Raw genomic sequence first — 14,248 nt, 5'->3', positions numbered from 1 at the left:
GCCTATGATATTAGGTGAAATCTTTATATTAAATAACATTAAATATATAATATTTAAAGCTATATAATAAAAAAGATTTCAGTGTTTTCAGTAGTGGGATCTGTATTTGATAGAAGATATTGGCTTGTGGAAATGAGCTACATACCTCTGCCTAAATTCATCTAAATAAGGGAATAATGGTGGGACATTATTCGATGGCTAAATTGACCTGTGGGACCTGTGGATATGTGCTCCCTTTAGTTGAAGCCTATTTGAGCAGAATACGACTGTCCGAATGAACTACCTACACATATTCATATGAAATTTGTAGGGCTGGGCAAAAATTAAAAAAATGTAATCACGATTAATCACATGAGTTCGAGTTGTTATACGCTAAACCAATTAATGAATTAAAAAGTAGAGTATAGCGACTTTTATTGGAAATGTAAATGAAAGAGCCAAACATTTGTTGTGCAAACAGCATTTCTTTCACAGGAGAATCCTCAGAGCCTTCAGGGTATTCAGGGAAGGCTCAAGAAAAAATATTGAATGGACGTTTGTACTACTAATATATTTGTTGAATATTTTTTTATGCTGTGAGTAATGAACTACACTAGTAATAATTTCTAGATCAGTGTTATAAACCTGGACTGATATTTCTTCGGAGACAAAGGGTTAATATAATGGAATGGAAATGGACCAATCACATTTTTTCTTCCAATGGTATCTGGGTAAATCAGTGACTCCAGCACTGAACTAAAGAAATAAGATCAGCTCAGAGCCGGTGCCCGCAGCTGAACCCGCGGCCGGAGCCCGCGGCCAGAGCCCGCGGCCGGAGTAGGAGCCTGCGGCCGAACCCGCGGCCGGGCCCGCAGCTCGCGGAGGCTCGGGCACGTTGCATCTCACGTGGTCAGAAAAAAGTGAAAAAAGTGTAAAGAAAAGACGTCAAACTTAAAGAAACGCTCGCGGTGGACTTTTTCAAACTAAAAGCCAGTGAGAAACAGACGTTTACAATAAAATAAATAAATAAATAATAAAAACTGCGTTAACGGCGTTAAAATAATTGTCGGCGTTAATGACTTAATTAGTTAACGCAAAGTTAACGCGTTAACGTGCCTGGCCCTAGAAATTTGACATAACAAAGGTATAAAGTGTGATCACCGTGCGCAAAAGCATCAAACCCTCTGTCTCTAATCCAAAGAAATATGTTGTAAAACCGGGGAGGTTAGGATTAGGGTTTGGCTCTACTGGATCTATACAACTGTAAACGGAAAAACATAAAGTAACTTATATCGATTTAGGCTTCTGGGAGCTCATTTCGATGGGGCAGCATTTATTTATTTATTTTTTATTCAACATGTTCAAAATCACATCAATAACACTTACGATACATGGGGAAATATGCAGCATATTGCTGTATTTCATTATTCTAGTGGTGACCCTTTGGTTTCTTTTGAGTCCCATGTGGAGTGACAGTCATTAGTGTGAGGACCTCATAACAGTTAGTACAGTTGAAAAGAAATGAGTCACATGTTCTTTGGGAATAACGGCTAAAGACAAATGAAGCCAGAGTATGCAACTTTTTAGCCAGAAAATAGACTAAAGTATGTTTTCATTTTGATTGTCCTTACTATAAGCAAGCTTGCATCTCCATAAATTCAACTCTTATTGAAAAATTAGGTTTCCATGGAAATCTTCCAGTTCAGGAATACATTTTCTCGAAAATCAACAAAATATTTATCATGAAGTAGTTTGAGACACAGGACTTTGTTGAATCTTCCATATCCTCTAACCCAGGTCGGCAACCTTAAATACTCCGAGAGCCATTTGGAGTATCTCCCACAGAAAAGAAAACACTGGAGCCACAAAACCCTTTTGACTCTAAAATGAGGCGATGCAGATCATTTGTTTTACCTGTGTGCTCTGTATAAAAGACTATAGTGTGCTGCAAATCAATGAAATGCTACAGAGAACATGGAATTTTATTCCTGCACGTAATACAAACATTCTGAACTCCGAAAAAAAGACACCTGGTTGATGCTTACTTTCAAATGAAATACCTAATGTGTATTTGAGTCCTTCTCATAGGAAATAAAAACCCAAACTTAGATTATTCATCTGCAGTGAACCAAAAATATGTCTGCTTCTGTGTTCCATTATCATTTTATCGTGTGTACTGAAGCGTGAATCTGCCCATATAACATTAAACATTCTGTTTTCTTCAGAAACTTTTATTTTCTTGGATTTATCCATCATTTACCTACAAGGGGTTGAAAAGCTCAATAAATCATGCTACTGGTGTTGGTGCTGGTAAGTCCAGACTGCCAGATATTGTATGTGCCGGGTGTGGCAGATGGGCAGTTGTGATGCATATTTTGAGCTACAAAAATATTAAAAACGTTTTATCTGAATGTTGCAAGATTCCCATTATCTACAAATTTAGAATTACATTTAAAAATGAGCAAACTAAAATAAAAATAAATTGTAATTAAATACTCATATACTAATATTATTTATTTTCCAAAGACACAGGGAGCCACAACAGAAGAATAAAAGAGCCACATGCGGCTCTGGAGCCGCGGGTTGCCGACCCCTGATCTAACCCTTTAAATCAAAGTACCAGACTTTTCCTTAAAGTTTTGCATATGACTGGATTAAACCAGCTGAAATAAAAACAATTAAGGTTTGTAATAATGCAAAACATATTATTTGCTGTTTTCAAATTTAAACGTACAGTATGCAACTTTTTGGAGGTGGCAATTCAACTGCATGATTCAATGGAAATGGAAGGTAAAAAAAAACATTCTCCAGAACATTCTTCATAGGTATGGACGCACTTTATGTCATAGTGTGGAATATTAGAGTCAAAGGAACAAAGTCAAAGGTTTGTTTTGTTTGTTTTTCAGTGTACAATCACCCATTACTCCACACACGAAACTATGTCAAAGATAAAAGTCTGAATCATCATTTTCTAGGTTAAACCACATGTCAACAGTCAGTAGACAGTAGGAACTGACGAGGAAGCTGAGAGAGCAGAGCCAGAGCTGTTTCCTGAATGATTATCGTCCGCTGTAACTGTCACTGCTCCAATCTCACTCACTCTACACAGTTACACAACACCCATGAGGCAATGCTACACAAATCTGTTCAGCTGGAAAGACAAGGCATCACAGGACACTCTCTAGGAATAATGGAATGTTGTTTTGTTTAATCAGGCTTGGATTAAACCAACAATGGACACACTATTGGACTTTGAATTAGTCTGGATTGTGTTCATCAATGCGCCATTCTTAATTAGAACTGAGCTGCTTTCTAATTGCAACTGTACCTACATTTTTTCTTGTAATAAACTACAATGTGTTGTGCCCCAGGACAGATATACTGTAAAAGCAGCTCCTAAGGTCAAAGTAAGTCCTAGTAGGTGTGCTGTCTGCATTGAATAATCTGTTCGTAAAACGTTGGGATGGTATATCAGTTATTGGCGATATTAGTGATATTGTATCCATTCAATATTGAAAATTTTACCAATATTTGGCATCAATATTTTTTCTGCCCCGCCTCAGTCTTTGTGTGCTCACTTGTCGTTCCCAGTTTGTCCTCAGTACATCAGATTTGTCTTTTGGAGCAGACTAAATGAATAAAAATATGAATGAATATATTAATTAAAGTGAATTTATATCTTGGATGAATGCGTAAAAAGCGAAAAGGTAATTTATGAAAAATGCTTTATAACTATCTTACATTTATTCAGTTACAGGTGGTTCAGTAGCTAAAAAATACAGAGCAAAACAGGCTTTCTGACTGTGAGTGGGGTCGCCTCTCCACAGATCTGAACCTGTAACTTGTTCTGGTTTGGTCTTCATGAAGATAAGCAATAATATGAATAACTAAGCAATAACACCTCCATTAGGGCTTGGTATCATTAAGAAGCTGCCGATACGATGCATGCCTCCATACATAGACCACAATATGATACATATTTCAATACCGTGCACTTACAGTTCGATATGATATGTACTTTCAATGAGGTACATTTGGTCTTCAGATAATTTATGTTATTAGGTTCTTTTTTCAGACCAAGATACCTGACAGTTTGGACTGCATAAACCAGTTTCATTCAACTAAACAAGCAACAAAAGTGTAGCACTGTAACAAAATAATTTAGTAAACTATATTTAAAAAAAAATACTCTTGGCGATGTATCGATATGGCAGTCTACAATAAACAAAACGATATATATCTATATTTTGATGAAAACTACTTGACAGACCCTTCACCAGAAAAGTTACACAATGCACCTTTAGTATACATTTGGCGGGCTTTCATGTATTAAACAACTAATCAATGATCAGTAAATTGAGATAAATAATCACTACATTAATTGATTAGCAAAATAATCATGACAGCCTTAAATTAGTACTGTTTTATATTACCATGTGGAGTTACATGTAAATATTTCTTCAGTGGTGCAGCTATTCAGGAAAGGTTCATTTTTGTCCTGTGAAAGTGACTTTAGAACCGATACCTGCTCAAATGTAGTTTTAGTATCGATCAGTATCAGATTTTGGATACTTTTGACACCCCTAGTGGCTGCGTACACTACAGGGCTTTCAGGACACGTGTGTGTGCTGGGACCAGACGCTGCTGTTTATTGTTTTAGTTTGGGAAAATGGACTGTGGAGTTTTAATGTGTTGATTTAGTCGTGCAGCTTTCACTACTTCCCTTAAAAGTATTTCAAATCAACACACTGACTGAGGCATTTGAAAAAGTAAGGTTCTCAAAGTTTGGAAACATTAACTTGTGTTTTTAGTTGAGCTCAAATACCCTAAGAAATTCATCACAAAATGAGCCTGTAACTGGAAATACAACATTTCAGTTGAGAAAACTGCTTGTAAACACATTTCTGTGAATAATTAGGACGTTCAGAATACATAAGGTAAGTGAGGAATAACGGACCAATGCAAATGGTTTAAAATGAACTTGTTCTGTTTTTTTTAGTTTTTAAGTCAGATACAGCACCTTTAACTGGGTTACATGTTGCCATTCCGACAACTGGACATCAGTGTCAAAGGGGCGGCATTTCCATTTTTTATCAAGCATCCCTGCACTCCAACATTGTTTTTTTTCCTTGGTCAGAGTGGCAGCACTTTAGCTTTTTTTCAACATTCCACCATTCATACACAAGGTAATTATTAAGTTGTGGCGCTACTGTTTTCGGGACAATATTTTCTAGGACTGGCGGCGTAGGAGGCGCGGTGCGTGCGGCATGGTTTAGTCCTGGTTAAATCCTGGTTTAGACCTTTTTAGGCCTGGTTTAGTCTTGGTTAGACCTTGTTTTAGTCCTGGTTTAGTCCTTGTTTAGACCTGGTTTTAGTCCTGGTTTTGTCCTGGTTTAGTCCTAGTTTAGACCTTTTTTAGACCTGGTTTAGACCTGGTTTTAGTCCTGATTTTAGTCCTGGTTTAGACCTGGTTTTAGTCCTGATTTAGACCTGGCTTAGACCTGGTTTTCGTCCTGATTTTAGTTCTGGTTAGTGGTTTAGTTCTGGTTTTATTTCAGATTTCTGGTTTAGTCCTGGTTTTAGTTCTGGTTTAGTCTTGGTTTTAGTTCTGTTTTAGAGGTGCAGCCCATGTGGTGCACGGGAGGAGGCACGGTCCACGCAGCATATACGAGGCAACAAAGGTGACGCTCCAAACTATGAATAGGTTGTCAGAATGGTAAAGGTGTCGGAATGGCAACATCAAAATGTGTCGCAATGGGGGCATGTCAGAATGGAGGGTTGTCGGAATGATAGAATGTCAGGGTGGGGGTCTGTCGGACTGGCGGTATGTTGGAATAAGGGTTGTACCCCTTTAACTGAGCCTTATCTAAACCAGAACAATTGATCATTTTGAGCAATGCATTTTACTGTTTCTTTCATTTGTTCATACAGTATGTTCCCCTCTATCTGTTCTTTAGGACTTTCTCATATATCTCCTGACAAGTCCGAATGTCACGGTGGGTCGAACATCTGACCCGAACCAGGAATCAAAAGTCGACATAGTTCTTTCCGCTGATGACATCCTTTCGACACACTGCAGTTTTCACCGGCTTCCAAACGGCCGCCCGACGACCCTGCGCCCGTGCCCGATCGCCGTAGTGACGAAGAACGGGGAGCATCTGAATGCGGAGGTGATGCTCAGCTCTGGAGATGTCATCGGCATTGGACACAGCTACCTGTTTATGTTTAAAGACCCCGCTAGTCCAAGCCACCAGGTAAGGCAGCCATACGTAGTAGTTAGTAATAGTATTGATTTATAAGAGGAACATTTTGCTTGAAAATTTGAAACTTTAACTTTTCTGGTGAAGGTCAGCCACCTTGTCACCATGAAGATGTTATTGCTCCACCTGGAATATTCCATGTGTGGCAAGATGGAGTGGTGATGGTCAAGAAAGTAAATAAAACAGCTTAATTATGAACCAAGCAGCAGCAAAATAACTAAAAAGGTCACACAAGTTCATTTTTGAAAACACAGAGGCAAGGTTCCATTTTGAACTAAGTTGTACATTTATTTTACACGTAATTTAGTTGAGAGGACTTGTACATAAATAGTTATGTGCATTTCAGCAGCATAGTTCAGCTCAAAGTCTCAAAATCGGGAATTAAGTCAACACTGGGATTCACAAACAATGGAGCAAGATGGACGACTCAATCCAGTCAATCATACATGTACAAAGAGGGCAAGGCGACGGCTCCAGCGCCCCCACCACAGCTCCCAGAAGTCACATCCTACAGCTAAACTGGCAATGAAGTTCCGTAGCTTCAACATACACTTCAGTTCATCCAAGCTGCTTCTTCAGTTCTGAACTGAAGGAGCATGATGAGCTGCGAAACACATTCAACCAAATAAACTTTGTCCAGTTGACAAATTGAATTTCTCCTTTGCCATGTTGTCTGGGATGTTAGTATGAAGCCAGATCTCCGTGAAGCACATAATACTGCTGACTGCTTTGAGATAAAAACTGAGTAGTTAAGTAGTAAAATAGTCTGCTGTTCATTAATACATGCTGTCCCACTGAAATAAATAAACTCAACTGACACATACAAGATACATAGGTTTAATGGTATACTGTGGAACATTCCATCAATAACAACTCCACGGAAGTAAGCAGATGCCCCCACCCCTATCAAAAATGTACATGGCCGATGCTGATACTGATTGTTTAGAATTCAAATAAAGTGATTGCTAATAAGCTTTGCTGATATTTACAAATGATATGTAGGGACAATTTTTATTTATTTTTTATTGGCATTTTCACCAAATAATGTAACTTTAAATTACAACAAACTCACCCACGAGCTGTCAGGAGAGCTGTGAAGTTACTATATGGATCTAAGTGTTCAAATAAAGCCAATTCAGTAAAACGTGGAAATATCTCAAGTGTGTGTTTTGGCCATTAGTTACCCCATTATCTCATCAGCCTCCATTAAACTTTTCTACATTTTGAACTCTCTTTACCGGAAATCCCTGCTAACTGTTGAGCCCAGTATGGCACACATGCATGATTTGTAATTACTGTGACACACTTATGCAGCATTTATCTTAATTATCCTTAATATGTTTTTTCTTTCTTTTTCAGGATTTCTTGACCACTGAGCCCTGGCTACTGACCCACTCTCCCACCTCTCCAGATGAACTGCTCCTGTGCAGCACCTGCCTCTCCACTTCCCCCTGTCCACCTCTGTGTTTCAAAACACCACAAGGACACGACCTGACCATACGCTTTCCAACACACTCTTTGGACACTGTTACCAAGGAGATAATAACCATGGGACTACACAGCATAGTTAGTACAGAGAGACCACAGATGACTTTAGCCTTTCTTCTCAGCACGTGTATCCAGTACTGTGCTACTAGCCTGCAGGCGTCACAGCTACGCAGACTGCTCCTGCTCACAGCCAGTCATCTACAGAGCAATGTGTGGGTAAGCTGAAGGGAGGGATTGTGATTTATCTGTAAAAAGTAGGATTGTGTTCAAAGTGCTCATTGTAAACAGCTCCAAGAGCATTAAAGAACACATATTACACTATTTTTTCATCTCTACAATGTTGTTTCATTCACACATGTTTAACACACAAACCCTTCTCTCAGACAGAAACCTCTGTTCCACCTTGTGATGTCATGTGGTAATACAGGAAGTGCTCCACTGTGTTTTTAAACTCAGTACACCTTCATTATACACCTTATACACCAATACACCTTCACCTCCATTTCTACTGGACAAAAGGTAAATGGGGGTACAAGCCTTATTCTGACATACGGCCTCTCCAACAGTAGCCAGGCTGGCGTCACCTTGCGCGTCTGCTCAGTTTCATTTCTCTCCAGTGACTAGGTCAGGAATCAGAATACACTAGATGGTTTGCATGAACCCCAGAAATTGTAGACTGCGCACCGGCCAATCAGAGAAGAGCTCTGAAGCCGTGACGTCAAACTTGTCGCGCCTGTCTGGGGCCCTTCTGTGGTACAGCACAACAGTAAACAAAGCAGTCGAGATGGATGTAGACAGATAGGAGATTCCAGGAGATTCCCAAGATCGAGGATTTATAGCTGGAACAAAGAGAATGTTTGGTGAATTTTATCAAGGAAAAAGATGCTATTGTCCTTCTTCCTACAGGATTTGGCGCATTACATATGTCACGACCAAATAGAAGCGATTGGTTAAATAAAAACATACCCACCTACCGTCCAGCGAACAAATCCTAATGGTGCGAGGTCAGACAGTTTCCACGAAGTGAAACTGGCTGATGAATCAGGCTACTCCGGCAGACCCCCACCCTGACATTCCATCATTCCGACAACCCTCCATTCCAACATGCCCCCACTTTTTGATGCAGCCATTCTGACACTTTTTATATCACCATTCTGAAAACCTACTCATAGTTTGTAGTGTCACCTTTTTTTCCTTGTAGACACTGCGCCTCCTCCCGTACACCGTGTGGTCAGAATGGCGGAATGTTGAAAAAAAAAAAAAAAAAAAAAAAGGCTAGTACAGGGACGTTTGATACAAAATGGAAATGGTATGTCCGAATGGCTGCATGTAACGAGTAAAAGGTAACTGCTAACTACTGCTACATGACATCACAAGGTGGAACAGAGCATTTTGAGCTTTGGAGGTGCAGACAGACTAATAATGGGTATCCCAAATAAGTGTCAATGAAACAAAACAACTCCAGGTATGCTTTTTGTGGAGGTAACAGTATTTTAGCATGGCTTGAAGCTCACAAGAGTAAATTTTGTGTAATACGGGACCTTAAAGATGAAGTAACACTAGTTTGCATAACACTTTGATATCCGATTGGCTGTCTTTAATCGTCCACCCTGATTCACTTTTCTCTTTGAAGAAATATCTAATCTCATATATTCAGAAGGATTTGGCAAAGAAAAATGTGGCAGACCTGGCTGCTGAATTGTGTGGTCTGGTTCTTTTGCTGTTAGTGATGTATTCATATTGACTATTCTAAATATTTGCCGTGGAAATTGGTTCCATTCAACAGTGGTTACCCAGCTTTGGAACAAATTAAAGGTCCTATATTACACAGGTTTCTGATCTATGTTATAATGTTGTTTCCTCATCTAAACATGCCCAGAGTTTTGTTTGGTTTCATTCACACATGACACACAAATCCATATTTAGGCTTTAGTTCTTCTCTCTTATTTGGGCAGTTTCAGCCCTGGAACTGACCATTTCAATCAAGGTAAAAACAGCAGAAAATTACTGTTTCATGACGTCACGTGGTGGAACAGAGCAGTTTGAGCTTTGGGGATATAGACAAACTAATAATGCAGGATTACTCAAACATATGAATGAACCAAAACACAACTCCAGGTCTGTTTTTGAGGAGGTAACAACATTATAGCATGGCTTAAATCACAAGAGTCAATTTTGTGTAATATAGAACTCTTTAAAGTGGCACTCAAAGGATTTTCAGTGGTGGAAAGTAGTTATTATGGGTTGTATGGTGGCTGAGTGGCTAGCTAGCACCCACGCTTCATAGCAAGAAGTTTTCGGGTTCAGTGGGGGACATTAAAACTCTTATAACTCTTGTGAGCTTTGAGCCATGTTCTTATGCTGTTACCACCTCAAAAACAGACCTGGAGTTGTGTTTTGTTTCATTCACACATGTTGGAGTAACTCTTTATTATTAGTCTGTCTACATCTTCAAAGCTCAAAATGCTCTTTTCCACCTTGTGATGTCAAGGAGCTGTACTTTTCAAATTAATACCTTTTACCACTTGTTCAGTAGATATTGACAATTCCAGAGCTGAAATGATCCAGATGATTCTAGTGAAGGTGTGTGGAGTTTAAAAACACAGTGGAGCACTTCCTGTATTGCCACATGACATCACAAGGTGGAACAAAGTATGTTCTGTTTGAGAGAAGAACTAAATCTGCAGGATTTCTGTGTTAAATATGTGTGCGAGCAAAACAAAACACAACTCCAAGTGTGTTTGTGATGAGGAAACTACATTAGAACACAGATCAAAAAACTGTGTAATATAGTCACTTTTACCCCCTTAACGCCTGAATTTACATCATAGATGCATATATATATATATATATATATATATATATATATATATAATATATATATATATATATATATATATATATATATATATATATATATATAATGTTTTTGCCTTTATGTAGACGGTAAATTAAGTTTATTAATGTGACTATAGCAAAAAAAGAAAGAAATCTGGGCATGTTGCAAATTTGTGACAACTAAGAGCAAGTGCTTGCCATAGGTTCCAAACGGTTTGTCCCATATTTGTGACAGTTGGCTTTAAGGGGTTAAAGTCTACCTTAACCTTAATTACACAAACGTGAAGTATCAGTATCAAAATGACTTTAAATTCTTGTTCACAGGAGCTCACAAAGCAGCTCGCTGCTGTCCAGTCTGAAGAGTAAGTACAAGCTACATTTAAATTACCACCAGGCTCTAATCACTCTTACCAGAAGACTCTTGGAAATATGAGGATAACAACTTCCGGTGTAGTTACTGACACTGGGCTTGTGATAAAACCATAGATTCAACAGCAGCGTCTTCACAACCTACCAAAGCTTTCCATGGGGGACGGGACTCTAATCACATCATGTCACTTATGGAACGCTACAATTATACAAATTATAATGTGGAGTTAATATGATTAACTGAGATTCAGGAGCTGGACCACGCCTCAACCTCCTCTCCAACCAACCACATCTTATCTCAACCACGCCTTCAATTAGCCAGAAGCCCTATTTATACGGCCTATCCCGACAACACCGTCTGCGTCAGAGCTCTTGACCACCTCCCTCCCACACGTGTCTCTCATCCATCCTTCTGTCCGATGACAGCATCTTCAAGGAGGGATGTTCTGATTCAGCTGGGTGACTATTTTGGATTGGAGATTATACCCCCACCCTGAGTCTCCCAACAGCTCTCACATCTATCAAATGTCAATAAATAGTGTTATTGTATTCCATTGTTGTGGCATGGTCCTTGCTAGTGAAACACAAATTAATAGGTAATTTCTAAAAATAAAAAAATAAATACAAAACATCTAGATGAAGAAAAGTGGGACATTTTCTCAGTTTTCCCAGATTTTGTCAGAGTTATTATTGCTAACAGAACCCAAAGGAAGTTGTCATCCGTTTCCAAACATCTTTAAGTTTTGTGACGTGAGCGTGACTCGAAACTACAACATTCCTGCTGTTCCACCATCATATCTTCTCTTGTCACAGTTTAGAACCAGAGCAGTCACAGCCTCTCACTCCGGAGGCCGTGATCTCAGGCCTGCGCCCCCTGGTGATGTGGATGTCCAACAGCCTGGAGCTCCTGCACTTCATCCAGTTCCAGCTGCCCGAGCTTCTGGAGTGGAGGAGCAGGAAGGAGCAGGGACATATGCACGGCAATGAACACAACCTGTGTAAGACATGTTTAAAGGACACTTTTTGGAGCTTTTATCCATGTTATAACATTGTTCGACCACTAAAAACCTGCCTCATACCTGGGCTTGTATTTCACTCATTCATCCAGGATTGTTATGTCACAGGCAGTCCATAAATCATCACCAAGTATTTCTGCTGTCAAATCACATTCATTACAACTGTGTGCTTACACTGAGGCATATTTGCTAAGATTACAAATAATGCATAATATGTGTCCTTTAATAGTTGGTTGCTGTAGGCAATAATAATTCATTTTCTTGTATATTTTTCAGTTCTTCAGATCTATCTTTCTTGTGTGCGATCAGCCATGGAGGAGACCATAGCTGTCCTGGAAGAGGTTATAATGCTGGCGTTCCAACAGTGTGTCTATTATATTACTAAGGTAAGCTTAACTTAGGGACTTTTAACCATGTTTCAAACAGGGGAGCTCTATAAAATGTAAATCTTAAAACATTTTAATTTGAAATATTATCAAAATGCCCTTCATACGGTCTACTGTTCATTGGTTCTCCCTTATTTCACAAACTGTGTTGAAGTGTGGGGTAACACCAGTGTGCACTTCATCCATTGATTATGTTACAGAAACGAGCTTTACAAATTATCCATAAAGTTGGATTTTTAGAACACACCCATAATCTTTTCATGCAATCCAAGCGCCTAAAGATTCCTGACCTTGTGAAATATTATACACTGGTCATTTTATTTAGAGCAGGGGTCACCAAACTTTTTCCTCTTGGGGCCACATTATGGCTCCTGACTGTGATGGGGGCCGGGGTCGTGTCGGCCATATAACAGAATTATATGACCCTGATGACGCAGATTTTATTCTTTGAAAACCGCCACACTTTGTTTACATATCAGGCAAACTGCATGGTCCTTACACTGAACAAAAAATATTTGTTTGTCCACTATTCTTTGAAAACTCTGCATTCTCTGTCAAGTTTTTGTACTTTAACACTCGTCATTTTGCTGTCCTTAAGTGCACTACAGAACTCTGCCCGTGTGTTGACTGTCACTGTTTGATCTCGAGCTTGTAAGGTGACGAAAAAAGTGGCGTGGCCAGCTGGAGTAGGCCTTAGTTTGATGACCCCTGATTTAGAGCATTCAACAATTTACTACCAAGTAATCTAAAAAAACTTGTTCAAAATTAGAGTTAAGAGTTGCCCAATTGCCTAATTTTCAAACTACCCGTAAAAGTTTGTGTGTGTCTATATGTGGTTTAAAACTCTTGAACAGTCTGGATACACATCTCAAGCAATGCCAAAATAAAAATAAATAAATTCAAGCTGTTCTATAAACATATGGTCTGGTTACAATATATATAGAGAGTGGGTCTTAATATTAGAACATACGGCCTCTGTAGTGCTGCTTTATGTTTGTTGTTTCCTTACCTTTGCTGGTGCTGTCCATTACATTACTTGTATTTGCTGTCTGGAACCATTGCTGGTATCCTTATGTATTATCGCAATATGTTGATCGTTATGTTACCAAACTATAACAGTGACTCTGTCCGTACGTAAATAGTTCATATAGCTTAATGCAGAGGCGGTACTACCATTAGGCAACAGTAGGCAGCCACCTAGGGCCCCTGAACGTGGAAGGGGCGCCTACCAATTGCCCTCAGTGCCATTAATGACCGAGACCTCAGATAAACTTGAATTTCTCTCAATATGACATTAAATGAGAGTAGGTTACTTTTAAACAAGAAATCGTCATTAAAATAGTATATGATTGTCAAAATTATTTTAGCTGTCAAAGCATCCCCCCTTCACGTTAGAATGGACTAGACAGCTTGACCCTGATTTGAACAGAATCCTAGTATAATCATAATCATATGTAATGGATTTAAACAAAAATCTAATTGTAAATTGTAAAAAAAAAAAATAAAACAACTTTCGCCTCTGGTTAGCTAGTAGGTGACCGAACTAATAAGACAAGTTTCCAATCCACCATAATTCAATACAAAACAACTAAACAGTGCAGTATAGGTGCCCCAAACTGAAGTTCACCTAGGGCCCCAAAATTACTAACTGGTTTAATGTAAAATGTCTGAAAGTAAGATCATTGTGTTAGATTAGAAGTGGGGGTGGGATTAAATACATTTTCTTCTTTGTCACTCATTTTTGGGCACAATTTTTGTTGTTTCCATTATGATTTCACTAATGTTATATGTTCCATTGTAAAATAATGTAAATCTCTTACTTGCCTAAAATAAATACATAAATATTTTTTAGTATTATCCAGATTCAAGCATTGTACAAAAAAGAACCTTGAAAATAACCACAAAAAGAGCA

General features: G+C 38.8%; 1 protein-coding gene across 2 annotated transcripts in view; it reads left to right on the top strand.

Annotated features, from left to right (window-relative positions):
* LOC110155179 (ras-associating and dilute domain-containing protein-like) overlaps nt 1-14,248 on the top strand; it is a 63,402-nt gene that overhangs the window by 23,066 nt on the left and 26,088 nt on the right. For both annotated transcript variants that reach the window (XR_008631783.1, XM_055150618.1), the window contains exons 6-10: nt 5,937-6,233; nt 7,599-7,943; nt 10,890-10,927; nt 11,748-11,932; nt 12,227-12,336. Coding sequence is in view for 1 of the 2 variants with exons in the window: in XM_055150618.1 (XP_055006593.1) it covers nt 5,937-6,233; nt 7,599-7,943; nt 10,890-10,927; nt 11,748-11,932; nt 12,227-12,336 (975 nt within the window). In the remaining variant the exon portion in view is untranslated. The remainder of the gene's footprint in view (nt 1-5,936; nt 6,234-7,598; nt 7,944-10,889; nt 10,928-11,747; nt 11,933-12,226; nt 12,337-14,248) is intronic.

Source organism: Boleophthalmus pectinirostris, unplaced genomic scaffold (genome assembly GCF_026225935.1).
Source record: "Boleophthalmus pectinirostris isolate CB_2022bp ecotype Guang Dong unplaced genomic scaffold, ASM2622593v1 HiC_scaffold_14, whole genome shotgun sequence".
Taxonomy (NCBI): domain Eukaryota; kingdom Metazoa; phylum Chordata; class Actinopteri; order Gobiiformes; family Gobiidae; genus Boleophthalmus; species Boleophthalmus pectinirostris.
Note: the sequence above shows the minus strand (reverse complement) of the source record. Positions and strands in the feature narration are given on the sequence as shown.